General features: G+C 37.8%; 2 protein-coding genes and 2 pseudogenes across 2 annotated transcripts; 3 read left to right on the plus strand and 1 right to left on the minus strand.

Moving 5' to 3' along the window:
• The first annotated feature begins 3089 nt into the window (after nt 1–3089).
• Nucleotides 3090–4037, plus strand: LOC144292640 (olfactory receptor 8J2-like). The gene has a single exon (XM_077863293.1). The coding sequence runs from the start codon at nt 3090–3092 to the stop codon at nt 4035–4037; it is 948 nt and encodes a 315-aa protein (XP_077719419.1).
• An 8183-nt stretch (nt 4038–12220) lies between these two features.
• Nucleotides 12221–13081, minus strand: LOC144293339 (vacuolar protein sorting-associated protein 72 homolog pseudogene; annotated as a pseudogene).
• A 2728-nt stretch (nt 13082–15809) lies between these two features.
• Nucleotides 15810–16760, plus strand: LOC144292637 (olfactory receptor 8K3-like). The gene has a single exon (XM_077863291.1). The coding sequence runs from the start codon at nt 15810–15812 to the stop codon at nt 16758–16760; it is 951 nt and encodes a 316-aa protein (XP_077719417.1).
• A 4816-nt stretch (nt 16761–21576) lies between these two features.
• LOC144293171 (olfactory receptor 8K3-like) lies at nt 21577–22744 on the plus strand (annotated as a pseudogene).
• Nucleotides 22745–24012: the final 1268 nt, after the last annotated feature.

Raw genomic sequence — 24012 nt, forward strand, 5'->3', positions numbered from 1 at the left:
CCAAAAAGGTCATATATAACTATTAACTACATGAGGTAGAGGGAATGGGGGAAATGGATTAATGCATATTCAGCTTATGTATAATTAATTTACAAATTTAAAATAATGAATTATGTAAGAGAGAACTATTCTTTCAGGTAGAGCATGGAAATATTACATTGTCTGTAATATCTTTTCCTGCACATATCTTGTGTGTGTATGTATATGTAGGTGACATGTGTGTGTTTCTTACAAATACTTTGAAAAGTGTAGTTTTGTCATCTGGGATGGTACTGTTGTGTCTTAGAATTTATATGCTTAATCAAAGTAAGTTTATTTTGTGTCATACTCACAACCTCAGAAATGGACAATACGTCCTGTGCAATAAACAATAAGCTTTAAATGAGAGATCAAACTCTTATATAAAGCATCAATGAGAATGGAAACTGTAAAAGTAGTACTTTTATTTTTTTAAATTTTGTTGGAATGCTAAATAGATGGGGAAGTTAGCAGAGCTCATCAGGGAATAAAGTCCTGTTGATTGAACAGGGTACAAGTGAACTTTAGCCACATACAGACAATCTACAAATGATATTACAGAGGAAGCAACAATACAAACTTCCTGTGGAATCTTGGGATCTCGAAAGGACCTCAAGGATTTCAATTCATTTTCACGGGTAACATAAGGTGTATAAAAATCTTAGTATTTCCTCTTTATGACCCACACTTTGTTATTTCAAAACATAAAGTCCAGAATGTGCCACACCCTAGTTTGATATTAGGAACACCAAGATGAGAAGGAACAGTGCGTCCTGCTCTAAAGTAGTGAATATTCTAGAGAATAAGTGGTCAATACTTCTTCATCAAACTTAAAACCATAGTAAAGATAAATGATAGAGCTGAAGACTAAACTCATATTTTATTTCAAAATTTAAAGATAGATATTATACTCACTTGTTCTTAACTCCATCATTCATTCCTACAGAGAGTCAGCAAATATTTTTTTCAGCAAATATTTTTGAACGCCTACTCTTTCCTGAGTATTTCAGAAGTTATTACTACAAAGGAAAACTATTTATTTATTTTTTTTAATTTTATTTTTTTAGGAAAACTATTTAGATATATCCTTTACTCTTATAAAGTTTACAGACTAGAAAATACCACACAAGTAAAATAAAATTGTTATCAATATTTAATTACAAGATTTATACATGCATGAGGAAAGATCACAAGATTATATGAAAAATATATTTTCAATCACACAATCTTAATTAAAAAACAGCAATAGGATCAGGCATATGATGGGTGCCTTCTAAAAGGCTCTAAAATAACTGACTTTTAGTTTTCTTAAAACCGTGCACATTTTGAATTTATGGTGTATGTCATCTGTATTTCATGACAGGTACATTAGGGCTTGTTTTTGACATGAGAATAGAAGCTTTGCTTTCAGTTCTATTCCCAGTATTCATATTAAAATGGAACATTGGGGCCAGAATCGTGTGCTTTCTAAGAGTTGGATTTTCTCCACTCCAGGGCCAGCAGCCACACCTCTCAACCATTACAGGAGGACAATTCAAAAGAAACAAACACACAGAGGTTGGAATCATTGCACATGATTGATACTCAGTAGAATCATCTAAGCACATCCCTAGGCTCTCTTGACATTTTCACTCTGCGAGTGTAATTGTGTGGAGACTTCAATAGTTGGCTTCTTTCCCTGGGGAATCAGAAGTTTTCTCTGGGAATTCCTGTTTTCCTGTGTAGGGACTTAATCCGTAAAGAAGCTTATTTCAGTGTGTGGGCCTTCAGGGACATCAGACACTTGTAAACCTCTTTGGCGTGCCTCCTGCAGAACCTTTGCAGTGAGACTCAACAGATCTCTGGGACAGGTAGGTAAACCCAATAATTTCACTTAGTACTCATCCTGGCTATGAACTCCACGTAGAAGGAGATTTATGTATTCAAATCAGACAAGCAAACAAAACATATTAAGCAAAACCATAAAACCATAACATTAAACAATGTTGCACACAGATTGTTTCCATGATTTAATCTCATTGAGCCTCAACTGTCCTATCAGACATAGAAATAATTCCATATGTCTTCTAGGACACTCTGGAAAATAACGACATTATTATTTTGAAATAATCTGCATTATTCTGGGCATAGAGTACAGCACATAATGGATAATGTTAGCACTTTTCTATATTCATTTCTCTGTACAAGGAAAACAAAGTAATCACACTTGAGTAAATCAAACTTTATTACTTTAAAAAGTAATACTTTTTAAAACTTCAAAACAGGTTTTGAAGAATTTAAAGGAAAGGGTATGGGAAGATGGAAAAAGAGAGAGGACTGCCAGACCATGATAATAGAAAAGCATCTGAGCAGATAGCAGAGTGACAGAAAGGAGTAGTGTATTTGGCTAAAGAATTGTCTTCCTTTAAATAAATCCGTTTCTGAATAACACTGAGAAGGAAGATTACTGAGGTATGGTCTGGTGGTGGGCAGCTGAATCAGAAGGTTATTGAGGTGTGGCAAAACTGACAAGGAAAAATCCAGCATACTCAAAGTATCTTTCCCACAGAAATACAAAATTCCCCAGGATGATGACAAGGTATGGGCTAAAGGAAAAGCCAGAGGCAGCCAAGGAAAAGGCAAAGATACTGGAAGTCCCTCTGGCTCATCAACTTCTGTTACACAGCTATCTTATCACTGGAAGCAGACACAGAGACGGGTACATATGTAAATACGTATTCATGTATAGTATAATTAGTATGCTAATGTGTGTAAATAAACACCACTACATGTAATATAATAGATTAATAGATACTCAAGTTATATAGATTATATCTAAAACAGTTGAAAAATGAAGAGCTTGGCACAACAGTTCTAACAACCTAAAATTGGTCTCTAGAAAGTTTCTATTTCTGAATTTTGCAAAAGATTGTGAGAAATACAATTAAATTCTGACACTTCCACATGTGAACAAAAATTGTCCCATTTAAAAGAAACAGTCTACTATCCAGCATGAACCAGAAAAAAATTAACTTGACCATCTATTAACCTCCTTCCATTTTCTCCATTAAAAGATGAGAAGAACAAATTAAATGGCCTCAGGGAACCTGACCCACCTGACTGAGTTCATTCTCAGGGGAGTCTCAGACCGCCCAGACCTCCAGATGCCACTCTTCTTTGTTTTCCTGGTGATCTATGGGCTCACCGTGGCAGGGAACCTGGGCATCATCACCCTCACCAGTGTTGACTCGCAGCTTCAAACGCCCATGTACTTCTTCCTCAGGCACTTGGCTATCATCAATCTTGGCGATTCTACTGTCATTGCCCCTAAGATGCTGGTCAACTTCTTGGCTTCAAAGAAAACCATATCCTACTATGGATGTGCAGCCCAGCTGGGTGGCTTCTTAGTTTTTATCGTGGGGGAGATTTTCATGCTGGCTGCAATGGCCTACGACCGCTACGTGGCTATTTGCAACCCCCTGCTCTACATGGTGGTGGTATCTCCGCAGATCTGCCTTCTGCTGGTGTCCCTCACATACCTCTACAGTCTGACCACAGCACTGACCGTCTCCTGCTGTGTGTTCTCTGTGTCATACTGCTCTTCCAATGTCATCAACCATTTTTACTGTGATACTGTCCCTTTGTTGGCATTGTCCTGTTCTGATACCTACATTCCAGAAACAGCGGTGTTTACCTCTGCTGGGACCAATTTGTTTTTCTCCATGATTATTGTTCTAACCTCCTACTTCCACATTGTCCTTGCCATTTTGAGGATACGTTCCTCAGAGGGCCGAAGAAAAGCCTTTTCCACCTGTGCCTCCCACATGATGGCTGTCACTGTTTTCTATGGGACCATTCTCTTTATGTATTTGCAACCAAGGACCAACCACTCATTAGATACTGATAAAATGGCCTCTGTCTTCTACACTCTCGTGATACCAATGCTGAATCCCCTCATTTACAGCCTAAGGAACAAGGATGTGAAGGATGCATTCAAGAGATTCCTAAAGAGCCCTTGCCAGTCTTTCAAATTAATGTAAATTTAAAAATTACAATTGTCTTCATTTAAGAGTTTTATTTGCTCCTGAAAAACTAATCTCTGTTAAATGCAGAGGTATAAATATTTAAGTATGCAATGGATTTCAATGAGAAAATCTTAACGCTTGCTATTGTAACCTGGTCATTCTGTGCATGCAAAATACTACTAAATATAATATCTACTAAGTGGTATGGGGCATGGCATTCGAGGTAAGGCAATGCCTGGAAATAAATTAGATTTATGATCTTTTCAGGTAAGTCAGAAATAATGTAAATACAGGAACTGTGGCACTCAGTTTCATTAGCTAATTCCATAATTAGTTGTAAATAAGCAAAATAGCTTGTTGAAAACAGAAGAGTCACACTGTATGGTGGAGATTCTTGGTCTCCACACATAAATTTGACAATATCTTGGTAGCATTAGCCTTTAAGATTTTTAAGTTTTATTCTTTATAAATATAAAAGTGTATAATATAGATCATTTATTTTGTTTTCCTGTCTGATTTTCCTTATGGGCTCTATTTGTCTACACCAGCCTACATATGTACAATTGGGAAAACATATTTCTTAGCACAAATCCATTTTTTTAAGTATAGTTCAGTGAACAGAATTGGAGCAAGAAGGCTAAACTCACATTTGTACTTCTACCAATCCTATGTATTTTATTAAATGGATTAAAGTCAAGAATAAAAATGGTAGTGTTTTCCACCTTTTAACTTGGTTTAAATATATGTATTTTGTAAAAATAATTATATTTTCACCTGTATTAGTTTTCCAGTGCTATGATAACAAATTGCCACTGACTCAGTAACGTGAAACACAGAAACTTATCATTCACAGTTCTGGAGGTCAGAAGTTCAAAATAAGTCTCATTAGGCTAAAATCAAGATGTCAGCAGGCTGTGTTCCTTCTTGGACTGCCATGGAAGAATCTGTTTCTTTTCCTCTTCCAGTTTGTAGAGGCAGCCCTCATCCCTTACTTGGCATCCCCTTCCAAACAGTGATCCCATAACTCTGACCTCTACTTGCACTGCCACATCTCCTCTGACTCTTTCTCACTTCCCTTTACTTCTTGGGATTACATTGGTCTTGCCTATATAATCCAGGAGACACTCCCCATCTGGAGTTCCTTACCTTAATCACATCTGAAAATCTTTTTCCATGAAAGGCACCAGATTCTCGGTTCTGGACATCTTTGGTAGGATAAGGGACCCATTTTCTGATTCAAATATCTATATGTATATATTTTATGAAACTGGGCAACCTAAAATCTTGCATGCCTCATTCACTAGTACTCAATGGGATAGTCTCTCAAAAGCTTACACTTTTTACCCTTTTAATAATAGTTAGCTACTAAACAAACTATACAAAAAGTTCTCTTTGAATGATTAGCAAAAAGCATTCAGTTCAAAGTTTCCAAAATATAAGCACACATGTGCACACACACACTCACATATCACATGTACACATTTATCAGAAATGACGAATCCACACATTCAACCAACCAGGCAGGCACATCAGCCCAGTACCACTTTTCTTTAAAGTAAGGTAGGGAAAATAATTTATGTGGCAACATTGATCTCCAATTGGTCAAAGTTCACATCCTGTGAGATGCTAAGTCACCTGTATTTCCAGCTTACCCCTACCTAATTGTTCTGCAGGTTCCATGGCATTTGTGTCCAGACAGTGACAACAAAATCCCCCTAGTGATGAGGGGAGAGGGAAGATGCAAGACATAGTCCCAAACAAGGTCTGACAGCACCTGTGAGAGTTAGGACACACTTCAAACAGCATCAGAGAGCCCTTCCTGCAGCTGCCAAAGAAATGGTAGTTTTGACCCTGCTCTGTATATAGGGATGTTCTATGCAGAAAGCATTCCAAGCGTGTAAACCTTGGGTGGCACTCACTGAATTCTTTCAAGACCACAAAAATAAGAAAAACCATCCAAGTTTCTCAAATTCAGCATAGTAAATCCATCTCATAAATTTTGACCCAAAAACTTACTGAAGGACTATTTTCACAGCAGCTCATTTTGTTTCAAAGCACCATGATCATAAGTTCCAATATTTTATTTATGTCCCAAGAAATATGTCTAGTATTAAATGTTTTCCACTATATCAATAATCTAAAAGATAACAGAAGAAATGTGTGGGAAATATCAGAAAGGGAGACAGAACGTAAAGACTGCTAACTCTGGGAAACGAACTAGGGGTGGTGGAAGGGGAGGAGGGCGGGGGGTGGGAGTGAATGGGTGACGGGCACTGGGTGTTATTTTGTATGTTAGTAAATTGAACACCAATAAAAAAAAAAAAAAGATAACAGAAATTCACATAATCCTGATTTTGTTTTAATTCAAAATTTAAATTAGGGGGGCATCTGGGTGACTCAATGGGTTATACTTCGGACTCTTGATTTCAGCCCAGGGTCCTGTGATGGAGTCCTGCTGATGCAGACTCAGTGCTCAGCATGAAGTCAGCTTGAGAGTCTCTCCCTCTCTGTCTGTCCCTCCCCTGGTTCATGCATGCAATCTCTCTCTCTCTCTCTTTCTCAAATAAATAAGTAAATAAATACATTCTTTTAAAAAAGTTAAACAGAGGAATTGTAAGGCTTCCAATGGAGATTTTCTTGTCCCTTAAGGTCTAGATAAGTTTGGTTTGAGCTGCTAATGCCATCTCCCTGCATTTCCATAAGGCTTCACCAGTTATCTCCAAGTCATGAGTCACATCTATCATCTCTGTTTTCAAAATGGCTATTTCCACAAGCCATCTCCATGGAAAGAAAAAATTCCTTTCAAAGAAACAATTCAAAAACGAAGTAGAAATTACTGCAGATATGGTAACAGCAGACAATCTAGAGATTTCTGTGATAGGTCATGTCTCCTCATACTTAGAGAAACTTAACTACTATACCACAGAATAATTCTCCATTATCCTTCTTATATCCCTCATATATATTGGTTCTTAACCTAATACTGGTTCTTTCTCCTACTCATTCTCTCTCTCTCTCCTTTTCTATCTGTGTCTCATTTAAAGTCTGTAGTATATTTTTCCTTGTATTAAACAGAACTATTACATGTAAAGCTTAAGACCTTTCCATAAATTATGCCTCTAATTGCTACTCTCTTTTTATGCACCTGTCCAGAATTGGTTTGACTCTTTCAATATAAAAGGTACTTTTTTAAAAAAAAATTATTTATTTATTTATTTATTTATGAGAGACACAAAGAGAGGCAGGGACATAGGCAGAGGGAGAAGCAGGCTCTTCACAGGGAGTTGGATGTAGGACTTGATCCCCAAACTGGGATCACACCCTGAGTCAAAGGCAGACACTCAACCACTGAGCCACTCGGATATCCCATAAAGGTACTTTCACAAGCAACAACCATGATCTAGGTTGGGGACTTCTTATGGCAAAACAGCTTTGATAACAAACTCTTACCTCATCTCACAAAATGTCCGTGACTTTGGGTTAACTTAAAATGTAAATATCAAAATATCTACTTCTTAATATCAAGCCACAAAATAATTTGAGCTATAGTCATCACAAGAAGTAAGTTATGATTTTTAAAAACACTAAAATTTGTATTAAAAAAATAATAGATTACTGAATGATAAAGATTATTAATATCTACACAATCATAAAGTGATTAATATAAGACATGGACTCAGAAGATTCTATTATATCAATTTAAAACTCTTATGAAATATATAAGTAAAAACTTCCATGATAAAATAAGAATGCTTAAAATATTGCCTTGAGATCAACGAATAGTCAATATAGGTGCAAACTAACACTTCCTTATACAGCTATAGAATCTCATACTGTAATCACTTCTCTCTCTGTTTAGTTCCTCTCTCACAATTTTTCAGCATTCTATCTGCATTTCATGCTTTGGGAACTGGAGGGGTTTCTTAGGATCAGTGCACAGCAGGGGTGAAGAATGACTGCACATAGGATGGGCTGTGTCACTACAGATGAGTCAGGCTGCAGTTCAGCTACTTCTGCACACCTGCCAGGAGGATGAGAAGTCAACCAGCCAGGTGCCCAGAGGAAGAAACATGATTTGGAGGTTGACATCCCCTGTCTCTACGAGGTGTGTTTTTGTCATTTTAACAACTACTTTATCAGCATTAGCATTGTGATAGGCATTCAAATGGTAACATTATATTAAAATTAATGTGTATGTGTCTCGATTATAATTTCTGAACTTTGCTGTTGACATGGATTATAGTGCACTTTTCCATTTCAAATCTTAACAAATATTTGGGTTCTTTTAAAAAAAATAATGTATTAAATCAAGCAAAACAATTTGTGCTCTATAAAGTTAAATCTGATTGAATTATTTGCTGCAAACTTTACCATTTGTTCAAGTGGTACATATTAATAAGTTCAATGTCCACAGTATGAAATGCTGTGTACTGATGGTGGAGTGTATATGAATAAAAATAAATCTTGGAATAGATCCATCCTTATTTAAGTAAATTAAATATGCTCTCTTTATCCCAAAACAGAGCCTCAGGAGATATTTCAGACATGTTCCTTTATGGGTCAGTGGGGGACCACACACACAAAATTGTTCATCGTGGTCATACATGTAGAAGTCGAAAGTTGATAACTAACTGCATCTTAGTATTAGAGCAAATCGATAGTAAATGAGGGTAGAATCAGATTGTGGCCATTTCATTAAACAGAGGCCAGTAAAATATTAGTGTATATGTAGAAAATGAATAAAATTCAAAAACATAGCTGAATGAGAAGCTTGAAGTATCAAAATAAGCTATATAACCTGTGTGTGCTCTTTAAAATATACATTTATAAAGCTGCATTTCTTTTCTAAAAAAGATTTGTTTAATTAATGTTGAGTTTGAGAGAGAGAGAGTGTGTGTGAGGAGGAGGGGCAGCGGGAGAGGGAGAAGCAGACTTCACATTGAGCACAGAGCCCAATGCAAGGCTCGATCTCAGGACCCTGAGATCGTGACCTGAGCTAAAACTAAAAGTCAGACACTTAACTGATTGAACCACTTAGACATCCCATGAATTTGAATTTCTTTTTAAGAACATATATCAACTTTTGTGGAGGAGATACCGATATAGGGAAAGAAAACTGGGACCACCTGGGTAGCCCAGCGGTTTAGTGCTACCTTTGGCCCAGGGCCTGATCCTGGAGACCCTGGATCGAGTCCCACATTGGGCTCCCTGCATGGAGCTTGCTTCTCCATCTGCCTGTATCTCTGCCTCTCTCTCTCTCTCTGTCATGAATAAATAAATAAAATATTAAAAAAAAAAAAAGAAAACTGATGCAGGGATAGGAATTAGGATGAGAATGCACACGGGATGTAGAATCATGTGTCATTAACCAAGTTTAGTTCCTTAGGTTACAAAACCAAACATAAATAACTTCACACATATATTCATAATTTTTATTCCTTCTAAACTTTTAACATACTATAGGTCATATATAAATAGTTTTGTCTTTATCTTCAGATGTGAAACATGGAAGAAGCCATTGTGGGAAATGCTGAAAGTTTATGTAATTTATAGATGATTAAAGCATATGTCTGAGGAAAACTATTCAAATCTAGATAGTCAAGTGAATACAATAAAAATAACAACCAAGGGAAGCAGGTGAATTTTTATATATAAAAAACATGGGGCAGCCCAGGTGGCTCAGCGCCTTAGCGCTACCTTCAGCCCAGGGCCTGATCCTGGAGATCCAGTATCAAGTCCCACATCGGGCTCCCTGCATGGAGCCTGCTTCTCCCTCTGCCTGGGTCTCTGCCTGTGTCTCTGTGTCTCTCATAAATAAATAAATAAATGAAATCTTAAAACAAAAAACTAAATAAAAATGGGCGCTTGGGTGTTCAGTTGGTTAAGTGTCTGCCTTTGGCTCAAGTTGTGATCGCAAGGTCCTGGGATGGAACCTTTCATGGGGCCCCCTGTTCATAGGGAAGTCTGCTTCTCCCTCTCCCTCTCCCCCTCTTTGCTCCTTCTCTCTCTTTCTAAATAAATAAAAAAAAAATAAATTCTTCAAAAACATTTCCTCAATAGGGAAATCAAAGTTACTCTGAATAATTAGCAAAGACCCATGGCATCATTTCCTGCTCTCACATGCTTTGGGAATAACCAAGAATTATGCATTCAAGTTCCCAGGGGAGTGTCTCAAGGAGAGGAGATGCTCATAAATTCTTCTGACAGCAGCCATGCTAGTAATCACACGGGAGTACAAAAAAGACAGTCTTCATTTAAGGTGAATAGATGGCACTGATTATATTGACTACTAAGTTAACTAGAGTGATGGTTTTTGATGCCTGTCTTCCATTTAAATGACAGATACGAGCACAGTCACAGATACAGCCAGACTCTGTACATTACATCATATATATTAATCATCTCTTTTCATAACTAGGTTTTTTGGATTAATGATATATGTTTACCAGTATTAGTATGTTATTTGAAAGTGATAAGGGACTTCATTTCTATTTGCTATTATTTCTCCATTTATACTGGTATTCTAGACAAAAACTTCCCGAAGGGGACTAAACATTTTTCCAAGCTCAACTTAGAATCTTCCTCTCTCCTTCCCTCCCTCTTTCCTTCCTTCCTTTTTAATGAGATTGCAATGTTTTCAGTTTGACCAACCCATTTACCTCAGTTGAGGCTATTATCAAAATGTTACAGAATATTCCATTGATATTGGTTGTTTTCATTTGCATAAGAGGACATCGTTGGGCTCCATGTCCATCCTCCAGGTCCTGGAACAGCTCTGAGCTTCTGCTTCCATCTGATAAGAGGTTTGATACTCAACTTCCTTTTCTTTCCAGGCAGTGCTTGGGTAGGACTGTTTATAGGAAGGCCACATAAATATTCACTAAGTGAGTTTCAGAAGAACTTCAGGCATTTGTAAAATCACAATAAAATGGATGTTGGTATGAAGAGGTTTACCAAATCGTATAAACTTCTGAGGAATAGTCTTTTCTTTGGGTATAATTTTTGTAGCTTAAGATATTAGGGTCTGTCATTTGTTTGGTTGCTGCTAATGGATGTTTGTAATTGCTTTGTTGTAAATATTTGTTAATTTGAATAGATTTTGGGGTAGAGCAAATTTTGTGAAGTAGTTTCATCTGCCTAACTAATATTGAATTTCTATTCTATTTTTTTTTTGAAATTTCTGTTTATTTAAGAGCAACCAGAGGTTCTAGTCTTATAGTTATAAAAGTTTAGAGGCAACTGGGTGGCTCAGTTGGTTAAGCCTCCAACTTCAGCTCAAGTCATGATCTCCGGGTCATGAAATTGAGCCCCATCTCAGAGTCTGCACTGGGTGTACAGTCTGCTTAAGATTCTCTCTCTCTCTCTCTCTCTCTCTCTCTGCCCCCACCACCCCCCTATGTATGCAGGCTCTCTCGAAAAAAAAAAAAAAAGTTTAATATTTTCTGTGACATTAAGTCCTTGACCAGCCTAGGGCTGATTTTTATATGGATCAAATAAACATCCAATTTCATTATCCTCTATATGCATAATCACTTTTTCCAGATACATTGACTAGCCCATTTTTGCATGCCTGTCCTAGCATGCCACTTCTATCCAAACACTACAGTTCTATACATTCATGGGTCTTTTCCTGAGGTCTCTATTCTGTTCCACTGGTGTATGCCATATTGCCTCAATAAAGCAATTTTTTTTTGAGATCTTTCTCTTTTATTAGACTAAAAAACACAAAACCAGTAGGAACTGGGGGGAAAGAAATAGAAAAGGGCTGGGCAAAGCTCAGAGCTGACAAAGGGGAGAAGCAGGGAGAGAAGGGGAAACATGAAGAGCCCCAAGTCAGGGCAGGAAAGAGGTTTCTAGGGATTAAACATCTCCTTATTTGATGACAATTTTCTGGCACAAGGCTCGTGGCCCAGAACCAGGGAGAGGCTCGGGAGGTGGTGGGCCAGGGCCCAGGGCCGAGGCAGTGGGAGGCAGTCCGTGGGCAGTGATGTACTTCTTTTTTTTTTTTTTTTTTTTTAATTTTTATTATTTGTTTATGATAGTCACAGAGAGAGAGAGAGGCAGAGACACAGGCAGAGGGAGAAGCAGGCTCCATACACTGGGAGCCCGACGTGGGATTCAATCCCGGGTCTCCAGGACCGCGCCCTGGGCCAAAGGCAGGCGCCAAACCGCTGCGCCACCCAGGGATCCCAGTGATGTACTTCTTGTAGGCCTCACGGATGATCTTGAAGGCTCGAGCAGTGGTGTAGGGGATGTCTGTGACAGGGTCCCGGTACAGGGCTGGGCGATGGGTCACGGGGCAGACCTCCCGAACAGGGACCTTTGGGGGCCGGCCTTGGGGAAAACCATTCCTCAAATGTTGCATCATCACTAAAAATGATGAAAGTATGCAAGCAGCGAGGTGGAGAGACAACCGGTCCAGTGCCGGCATGGGGAGTCAGTGCAGAAGCTGTGGGAGTAGGATCCAGCCCTTCCACATCCACATTCTCTTCTTTAGGGCCTGGCTCCCCAACAAGGGGCACTGTAACCGAATGATAGGTGATTATGGGCCCAGGGCACTTCCTCTTCTTGTGCACCTGCTTCTTTTTGTCAGCCTCGAGCCTCTCGTATGTCTCCAGTGAACGTAAGTTGAGCTCTTCTGTGATCTTGGCCTCTCTGAGCAGCTCTTGCTGGGTCAGAGGCCGCTCACAATGGGGCCCCTTTCGCCTCCGTGACTGGCCCTGCCTCTCTTGTACGCGAAGGAATGTCTGTCGAGTATGCTCAGCTGTAGATTGACGCATGGACTTCTGCTGTCGGAGCCATCGTCCTGTAGTTCTAGTGGCAGCTTCTCTTACGCACATGTGTGCTTCTCTTCTCCACGATGCCTCTCCAGCAGGGAGCCAGACCTTGGGGCCGCCCTGGGGGGAGATCCTGAGGAGCCGGCTGTCCACGGGGGGAGCCCTGGGGCTGCCTGTGTGTGGGAGTCAGGGTGGGGATGGGGCTGCGGTTCCTCGGTCCCCTGTGCTGCCTGGCCTTCAGGCCGAGCCCCATGCTCACCCAACCCCTACTCACTAGGGCGAGGAGCGTGCCCTCCACACGCTGGTGTGAGAGATCCAGCACCACAAGGTGTGCACGCTGAGTCCACCTGGTGAGGGTGGCCCGGGTGCGTGAGCTGCAAGTGTGGGACGCAGGAAATTTTACAAAAATCCCCTACCCCTGGACAAGCAGAGCAGGACTGATTCCATTATGTGCTACACCTGCCACCTCCCGTATGACCCCCACATGACCTGCTTATTGCTTAAGGCGCTGCCCCACCCTAGTCAAGCCGCTGGGCCCACCCTAATCTGAAATCGGCTCATAACAAAGTAACCCTGCTTTGTGCCCCACAAAACTGCGCGCCAATTCTGACCAAAGTAATAGGCCAGCTCAAATGGATACTATAGGATAAGGTGTAATTCAATCGGGCACCTGCGTGCGGACCGACATGACTGTGCAACTTTCTATGTGTGTTACGATCCCATTGGCCACTGGCCCCTATAAAGCTGCTACGCCTCTTAGTCTCGGGGTCCAAGTCCCTGCTCCGCTGTGTCGGGTGCACTTGGACCCAAGCTCGAGCTTGTAAATAAACCCTCGTGTGTTTGCATCAAAAAAAAAAAAAAAAAAAAAAAGAGACATTCAGAAGGCATGTTCTAGATTTCTAAGTTTTATATCTGGTAGCATAGGTCTTTTCAAAAGTTTCCATGTTATTCTTTATAATTTGCATTTTTAAAATACATTTTTAATTCAGGGTTAAATTCTACAGATTCCTGAGTGAGATTTTGATTGCAAAGGCATCATGTACATAAGATTAATTTTAGCACAATTGACATTTTTATAACACTAAGTTGAGCAATCCAGGAACATAATATTTTTACCAATTTATTTAGGACCTCTGCAATTTTTCCCAAAAATATTTTAACTTTTCACCTTTTAGGAGTGGGTTGTCTAGTTTTTATAAGACATTCTGTGATTATGGCTTATTCCTTTTATCCTTAATTTTTATTGCCTTTGTCCATTCTAATGACATTAATTCCTAAATTCCTTAAATAGATGTTTAAATGCTCAATATTTTTTTTCTAATTAATTCTGCCAATGTGATGAATTCTAGTTATAGATTTTCCAAAATAAAACCATCAAGCCAAACATGAGATCAATGCAGTTTGGACAACTTCCTGTAATTCTTATACATTTTTAAATAGAGAGAGAGAGAGACTATATATATATAGAGAGACTATATATATATAGTGGATATATTGTGGGTTTTTTTCATTATTATATCTTTCTTTATAAATCATGATTTTGTCACCTAAGATGAGTTACAGTGAAGTTCTCATTTTTTCACTCTGAAATAGTTAGTAGAAAAAATATGGATGATATTTTTTCCTTTGAAATTTTAGAACATTTGCCTTTAAAAACAATCTGAAGGAGAAAGAAGTTGGAAAAGCAGAGATAGATAAAGTACATTTTTTAATAAATTGTGTTAATACAAAACATTTCATGTTTATTTGATGGAAGGTGAAATAAAGGTATAAGAGTAATATTCAAATTAAAATATAGTTAATGTCTTCCATTTCTCTTTATGCCATGTCCAGTTCACTTCATCTAGATCAGAGAATCATTAGTCCTGTCCATGTACATTTAAACAGTAGGTATATTTGATAGGTATATCAAATAAATCATGCCATATCTATTTACCCTTGTTCCCTATTAAATTGTCTTTCATTCATGTAGTTCGTGCAATGTTATTTGCCAGCCTCAAAGACACTCGAGATAGCATCCCCTACTTTGAAATTAAATAGCAGTTTATTGGATGATTTCAGGTGATACATTAACAAATACATTCTGATAATTTATCCTGGTCTTAAAATGTGCTAGAAAATATAACTACCAAATTAAACCCATCATTTCAGAGATACTAGTGCTAAAGTCAAAGCAAATGTGGGAATGTTAGCTATATTCTTTTTTTATATATTAATAACCTGTAGATGCAGGCCTTACTTTCTGTGCAACATATCAAAAATCAGAAAATGAAAACACCGCAGGCAAGTGCTAAATATTAAGATACAATGTTATTGAGAAAATTTATTTATGTGCATTACAGTGGGCATGTTGGGGACTTTTGCAGGGTATCTAAATCATTGTCTATCATCAGAAAAAGTCATTAAACAATATTCACAACTCATAAAAGCATAATGGAATGATAACACAAGTTAATAAATCAAACGGATAATGGAATGGGAATACCATTAGATATGCAGAGTTATAATGAGAAATGTAAATCAAAGTCTATTAAATGAGTTAATCGTGTTTTACTTGGATGTTGGGACTGAAATTGCAAGTTGAGAAGTGGAGGGTTATAACTTTTATTATTATTTCTTATAAAGAATTATATGTTTAACCAATTACAGGCATTAAGTAAAAAACATGTCTAAAAGAATATCAGGATTCCCACTTAAGACCAAACTTTCTAATGATACCTTCTTGACAGACCAACCATACAGAGACTGTATTGACTTGGTAATGATAGCCAGCATGCAGCAAAAAAGAAAAAGAAAAAAAAAAAAAAGGCTACTGTATACCTTAGGTTGTAATGCCTTCTGTATTTGGCTCCAGGTTCAGTGACAAAAGTGAGTCTTATTTTAAATTAACCCATCTAAAAAAATGGACCTATCTTACCCATGATGGCTTTGCCTCCTAAAATGACCACAGATGTTGTCTCCTGAATCCCAATGACTCTTGTGATGGTTGTTCCCACAGCAATTTCGCTTAATGACCTGGATGAACAGACAAAATCTAACAGTGTTAACAGAATTCATCCTAATGGGAATCACCGACCGTCCTGAGCTGCAGGCTCCCTTCTTTGGGCTTTTCCTCATCATCTACACAGTTTCAGTGGTGGGCAACCTGGGCATGATCATCCTCACCAAGGTGGATTCCAGGCTCCAAACACCCATGTACTTCTTCCTCAGACACCTGGCTTTCATTGATCTTGGCTACTCATCAGCTGTGGCACCCAAAATGTTAGTAAATTTTGTAGCTGATCAAAATACAATCCCCTATAACTGGTGCGCTACCCAGCTGGCTTTCTTCATCTTGTTCATCATCAGTGAGCTGTTCATTCTGTCAGCAATGGCCTATGACCGCTATGTGGCCATCTGTAACCCTCTGCTCTACACCGTTGTTATGTCACAAAGAGTGTGCTGGGTGCTAGTAGCAATCCCTTATGTCTACAGTGCCTTTCTTTCTCTGATAACCACCATCAAGATTTTTATGTCATCCTTCTGTGGACATAATGTCATTAGACATTTTTACTGTGATAGTCTTCCCTTGTTAACTTTGGTGTGTTCAAGCACACGTGACATTGAGTTGATAATACTGATCTTTTCAGCATTTAATTTGATTTCCTCCCTTCTCATAGTGCTTGTGTCTTACATCCTAATCCTTATGGCCATCCTTAGGATGAACTCTGCAGAGGGCAGGCACAAGGCCTTCTCCACCTGTGGATCTCACCTGACAGTGGTTGTTGTATTATATGCTACTCTATTTTTCATGTACGTGCAACCCAAATCCAGTCATTCCTTTGATACTGATAAAATCGCCTCTGCATTTTACACTTTGATAATCCCTATGTTGAATCCCATGATCTACAGCTTAAGGAACAAAGAGGTAAAAGGTGCCCTGCATAGAGTATGGAAAAACTTGCACATACTGCCTATGTAGAGTTCAATATAGACTATACATACAATAAATTAGGTTATGGACTACTGTTGATGTTGTTGGGTTTAGAAAGGAGTAATGTGTAGAAGTCATGGAAAACTAGAAATGTTTTTCCTATTTTCAACTATAGGTGTTCCAGTAGTGATCAACCTTCCTGTATCAATTTTTATTTGTCCTTAAGTGTTACTGCCAGAGACCTAAGTTCAGACATCTGTTCTTACATTGCCAAGTACTTCTGTTACAATTTAAGGGAAGTCTGTTTTAATACATCTGCCATTAAGTAATCTTTTAAAGGCTTTCTTGTGTCTTTTCTTAAATATTTTTTGTGGGATAAACACCATTTAAATACCAGTGCCCTCCATACCTGCATACTGACATAAGATGGCACTTAATGTTTTTTGTGCTGAGCATACATACATTAATGAGTAATGAACAGTATCTGCCTTAATGACATTTCAACTCTACCCCCTTTGGTTGGTGGCATTTTAAATTTGTTACATTATTATATGTGAACATGTATATGCATGGAAAAGCATAAAATAAAGTTGATTATCTTCGAGGGCCATAATTATGTACATTAAAAATTCAAAAGACTCAGCATTGAAACATTAGAAATAATAAGTGAATTTTGCAGGATTAGTGGATATAGTGTCAGCGTGTTAAAGATCAATTATTTTGTATCTACCAACAAAAACAGATAAAATTAAAATTTTAAGCTAAACTAGGAAAAATTTTAATGAGTACAAGCTGACGGTGAGAGCCGTGACCAGAGCGTTTGTGAAATGCACAAAAGCACGGAGACTGAAGAAGAGGAATATGCGGACCCTCTGGATTAATCGAATCACAGCTGCCTCCCAGGAATATGGCCTGAAGTACCCGGCATTCATTGTCCATTTAATTAAGTGCCAGGTGGAGCTCAACAGGAAGTACTTGTGGATCTAGCCATCTATGAACCAAAGACTTTTAAATCTTTGGCTGCTTTGGCCAAAAGGAGGCGACTGGAAGGATTTGTTGCTGCCCTAGGGGATGGCAAACAGCCTGAAGGCATATTTTCCAGAGTGGTGCAGCATCACTGAGGGGGATTCCAACATTGCCTCCCTTTGCAGCTGAATGTCTTAGGAAAAGTGTTTTTCCCCCTGATAATCACAGTGGTTAACATAGGGGCTAAAAGTTATGTCACCATGTGTGTAAGTTTGGTCAACAATTATATTAGTTTGCATTTTAGTGACAGGTGTAAGAGAAAGCCCTCTTCTTCCCTTACTGGGACAGATCTAGAAATCTTACACAGATGTGCAAATAAAGCTTCATTGCTAGACACTACAACCAATATTACTGAGTTATTGAAGGAGAGATAAATGTTAAAATACCATGTCAATTGGTTGAAAGATATAAATTTGGTGAGGCCAGTTCTCCCTAATTTTCCTATAGATCCAATGCAGTTAACAATCAAGATTCCAGTAATATTTTTTAAGATTTTATTTATTTATTCATGAGAGACACAGAGAGAGGCAGAGACACAGACAGAGGGAGAAGCAGGCTCCCTGCAGGAAGCCTGTTTAGGACTCTATCCCTGGTCCAGGGATAATGCCCTGAACTGAAGGCAGACTCTCAACCGCTGAGCCACCCAGGCATCCCAGTAGGATTTTTTAGTGCTTAAGTCGATATCAAAAATTATTTGGGGTATCCCTGGGTGGCGCAGCAGTTTAACGCCTGCCTTTGGCCCAGGGCGCGATCCTGGAGACCCGGGATCGAATCCCACATCGGGCTCTCGGTGCATGGAGCCTGCTTCTCCCTCTGCCTATGTCTCTGCCTCTCTCTCTCTCTCTGTGTGTGACTATCATAAATAAATAAAAATTTAAAAAAAAATTTAAAAAAAATTATTTGGAAACGCAAAAGATCTAGATTAGCCAGGCAATATCTTAGAAGAAAGATTTCAGAGGACTTCCAATGACAGATATCAATTCATTTAATGAAATAAGATTTTTTATTATTTTTTTATTTTTTTAATAATAAATTTATTTTTTATTGGTGTTCAATTTGCCAACATACAGAATAACACCCATTGCTCATCCCGTCAAGTGCCCCCCTCAGTGCCCGTCACCCATTCACCTCCACCCCCCGCCCTCCTCCCCTTCCACCACCCCTAGTTCGTTTCCCAGAGTTAGGAGTCTTTATGTTCTGTCTCCCTTTCTGATATTTCCTACCCATTTTTTAAATGTATCATTAGTGCACATATTTACAGAGAGATCAATAAAATGAAAATAAAGTCCAAAATAGACTCACATGTTTAATTCCACTTATTTTAAAACAAGAGCCTTGCTGCAATATAGTGAATAAAATAGGTTTTCTCAGTAAATTGGTCAGTTCAATTAGGTTTCTATATAAAATATGGAACTTGGTCATTTATACACTATATGTAAAAATTAATTGAAATATGTTACAAATGGGAATGTGAAATTTGAAACCAAAAGGTTTCTTAAAGTAAAGTAAAATAATATTTTCATGACTTGGGATCAACAAAGTTTCCTTAAATGGGGTACAAAAAATAGTGATACTAATAGAAAAATAGTACTCTATCTAGAATGAAAACTTGTATTAATGAAAATACACCATAATAAAGTTTAAAAATCCAAAGAAACCATATTTGAAATACACTCTTGCAAAGTAATTTGTAAAACAAAACAAAACAACAAATTCCCTAACTCTTTGAATGAGGATGATCAAGAGGGTTAACTTTTAGGAGGGAAAAAATAGTTGAGGGGAAGAGGTGAGGGAAGACACCTGAAGAAACTCTTCACAGAAGAGGATATCAAAACAGCCAAAAATACACAAATGTGTTCAAAAAATTATTCATTAGATAAATCTAAGTGAAGAATGTATACTGTGATATCGCCAAACATTACCAGGATAGCTGAAATGCAAAAGTTTGTTTGAACAATAATTGAAAATGTTGATAAGAATGTGGAAAATTATAATTCTTTTACTTGTTTAAAGGTGAGTACATTGCTATAAAAACTTTGGGAAAATAAGGGAATAATTACTAAATTTTAGTGTGAGTATACTCTATGATGTGCCAATTCCATATCCGTGTAATTATGTCCCCTAGAGAATAAGTAATAGAATGTTTGTGGCAGATGTAGTCATCATAGGTGTTAAATGTTTATCAAGGGTGGAATGGATGGATATGTAATGGCACGTTCAAAAAAATATATTCTGCACAGCAGAGCATGAAGAAGTGGGAGAAAGAAGAGGAAGAGCAGAGGAGGAGAGGAGTGGCAAAGAAGATGAATGGATAAAATATTAAGTGAAAGGCACCATGCTCTCCAAAAATTACACCAACTCATACAAATAGCAATGAAGCTAAGTTGTACTATTATGGGCACTTTTCATAAGTTACACATTTTGTTTTTGAGTACATGATACCATTAAGGAGCACTGCTTGTAAGCAAGAATGAAAGGCTGATTTCACAGTTGAAAACTTACGACATAAATTAACATCATTGTAAGTTAAAAGAAAAAAATAGATTTATGATAATATTCAATACCTATTTTTAACACCTATTTGCCTAGCTGAGCAGAATAGACAAAAACAGTGTTATAAATAATATTTATAAGAATCCTATATTGGGGGATAAATAAGCGGAGAACAAAAGATTTTAGGGCAGTGATAATATTCCATATGATATTATACTGATGGGCATATATCATTACATTTAAAAATATGTATAAAACTATTAGTGTAAACTGAATCATTGAAAACTTTTCCCCTGATGAAATTGCCCCCAAGATTAGGAGACCCAGTTTCCCCATTTATATTCAGTATGTATTGAATATTATAGCAGGTTCAACCATGATAAAAAAAATGAGGTAAAGACAGGTAGGAAGTCATAAACTGCCATTTTTAGTTTTTGATTAATGTTATAATTAACCACATAAGGAAAATATATAATTTATTAGAAATAATAAGTGAATTTAGCAAATTTGCCGAATATAAATTTACAAAAATCAACTTTATTTTTACACCTATCAACAACAGTTAGAAAATAAAATTGAAGGAAAGATAACATTTATGGAACCATCAAAAAAAGAGTATGGTTTTAGGACCCCAATAGTATCTGGTACCTCCCTCAGTGATTTAGCCATCTCTTTAATAATCTGCTTTGGTATCTAAAGTTTCCGGGTGGTTATAGGTTGTAAGTTTGTAAATGTCTTCATTATAATTTTGGGTGAAATGTAGACATTTGCTATGATCCAGGAAATTTGTACTCTTTGAATAGTAAAAAAAAAAAAAAAAAAAAAAAGAGCAATCTCTGAAAAGGGAGTTTTGTTAAGAAAATCTCTTCATGTGCTTATTGGCCATGTTTATATCTTCAGTGGGAAGTGTCTGTTCGAGTCTTTAGCCTGTTCTCTAAATTGGATTTTTTTCCTGTTGAGTTGAAGAATCCTTATAAAACAGAGCCTTGCCAGATATATGATTTGCAATCACCTCCATCGTGTGAGTCATGGTTTCATTCTCTGATAGTGTCCTTTAATGGACAAAAGTTTATTTGTATTTTAAATTATTTTTATGTCCAGTTATGTATTTTTACTTTTGTCATTTGTACTTTTGGTGTCATATCTAAGAAAGCTGTAAAGAGCTCAGCTGAGCCAGGAGAGATAATTGAGCTGCCAGGTGTTGGAACAGCCAGTTAAAGCAACAGGCCATAAATGCAAGATTTAAGTCCTTAATCACTTACTACAATGGTCATCTTAGTCATATGTCATGAAATTAATGATTATTTTTATATCTATTCCCATTATAGGTTTCTCAAATGCCTGCATGGAGAAACACAATCTAACACAGTGGAAAGAACACATCCAAATGGGAATCACAGAACTCCCTGAGCTGCAGGCTCCATTGTCTGGACTCTTCCTCACTGTTTACCTGGTGTCACTGGTGGATAACCTGAGCTTGATCATCCTCACCAAGGTGGACTCTAGGCCACAAACACCCATGTACATCTTCCTCAGACACCTAGCTTTCACTAATATTGGTTGTTCAATAGCTGTGGGACCCCAAATGCTAGTAAGCCTTGTTGTAGATCAATCTATCATCTCTTCTAACTGATGTGCTACCCAACTCACTTTTTTCATTATGTTTATTACTAGTGAAATTCTCATTTTGTCAGCAATGGCCTATGACTGCTATGTGGCCATCTATAATCCTCTGCTCTGCATAGTCATTATGTCACATAGATTATGTCAGTTGCTGGTGGCATAATCTATCATTTTGTCTTTGCTGATCATTATAAAAATTTCCCTTTCATAGTTTGGTGACTATAATGTCATTTAGGCATTTCTTCTGTGATAGTCTATTTATTTTTATTTTTATTTTATTTTATTTTATTTTATTTATTTATGATAGTCACAGAGAGAGAGAGAGAGAGGCAGAGACACAGGCAGAGGGAGAAGCAGGCTCCATGCACCGAGAGCCCGACGTGGGATTCGATCCCGGGTCTCCAGGATCGCGCCCTGGACCAAAGGCAGGCGCCAAACCGCTGCGCCACCCAGGGATCCCTGTGATAGTCTATCATTGATAGCTTTGCTCTGCTCAGGCACACATGAAATTAAGTTGATAATTCTGATCTTTTCAGCTTTTAATTTAGTGTCATCTCTTATGATAGCCCTGTGTTTTACATGCTGATCCTTATTGCCATCCTCAGGATGAACTTTGCAGAAGGTAGGCACAAGGCTTTCTCCACCTGTGAATCCCATATGACACTGATAGTCATATTTTACGGTTCTCCATTTTTTTATGTATGTGCAGCCCAAACCAATTCATTCATTTGATAGTGATAAAATAGCCTCCTTATTTTACACTTTGATTATATTCATGCTGAATCCCATGATCTACAGTTTGAGGAAAAAAAGAGGTGAAAAATGCCTTATATAAAACCTGCAGAATGTTTGCAAATGTTCTATTTAAAATTCACTGTAGGATACACTAACAATAAATTATATATTAGCCAATATATCCTGTAATTAACTTTGCTGTAGTCTTGTTCTGTTGTTTCCAGGGGATAGGCAAGAATCAATGTATGATAACCATAGAAATAAAATATACATATATTCATTATTTTAAATTTCAAATAAGAATAATCACCAATAGATTATTTGTTCCTTTATCCTACTTCAGATACTAGCTTAATTTAGTTTCAATTCCAAGTCAATGCCATTCCTACATGTTCTTTCATGTGCCCTATTTGTCTTTTCCACTAAATACTTATTTTTTATAAAACTAGGGATCTTGTACATTCTCTTCACAGTCTTATCTATCACTGTCTAGCATAGTAAAAGTCACACACAAAGAAGATGCCTGATAGATATTATATGAATGAATTAATCAAGGAAATAAACATATACTGTGAAGTTTAAGCCAGAAATGGGGCTTACAGAAAATAGGCAGCTTGAGAAGTGGCCTATAAGTGGGATGGAGTGTATCAAGCAATATGAAAATGGGCTAGAGCAAGTAGCCAGGATGGGGTCACCTTTTAATTAAGGTTGTCAGGGAGCGCTCTGTGAAGATGGCATTGAAACAAACACTAGAGTTGCTGAGTGAGACTCTGGGGCTACCTAGCAGAAGCCTGTTCCATGGGGACAGAAATGACACTGCAGCAGTTCCCAATGACTCATGTGCTGAGGAACACCAGAGTCAAAGGTGGTGGGAGCCTAAATGTGATTAGGAAACAAAAGAGAGATGATGAATTTGTAACAGAATTTAACCCTGTAGTACTCTATTAAGGCCATTGTAAAAGTTGTCTTTTTTCCTGAATAATCAAAAAGTCTTCAGAGGATTTTCAGCTAAGGAGTGATTTGATCTATCTTTGATTAAACACAGCTATGACTGCTGTGTAAATAATGGATGGCAGATTCTAAGTTTGGAAATTGAAAATGCTGAGGGGATTAATCATGATACATTTGACAAGATTGGATGCATTCAGGGTGGTATGGCCAGACTCACGATACATTTGAGAGACAATAGAGGTTTAATCTAAGACAGGAACAATCAAAGAATAGAAGTGATTAGATTATTAACATATTTTTGAGGAAAATCTTTTTTTTAATTTTTTTTTATTTATTTATGATAGAGAGAGAGAGGCAGAGACATAGGCAGAGGGAGAAGCAGGCTCCATGCACTGGGAGCCCGACGTGGGATTCAATCCCGGGTCTCCAGGATCGTGCCCTGGGCCAAAGGCAGGCGCTAAACCACTGCACC

Source organism: Canis aureus, chromosome 21 (genome assembly GCF_053574225.1).
Source record: "Canis aureus isolate CA01 chromosome 21, VMU_Caureus_v.1.0, whole genome shotgun sequence".
Lineage (NCBI taxonomy): Eukaryota > Metazoa > Chordata > Mammalia > Carnivora > Canidae > Canis > Canis aureus.

Bases quoted from the DNA above. Each gene is read 5' to 3' on its own strand.
- LOC144292640 (XM_077863293.1), top strand. From the start codon at position 3,090: ATGGCCTCAGGGAACCTGACCCACCTGACTGAGTTCATTCTCAGGGGA.
- LOC144292637 (XM_077863291.1), top strand. From the start codon at position 15,810: ATGACCTGGATGAACAGACAAAATCTAACAGTGTTAACAGAATTCATC.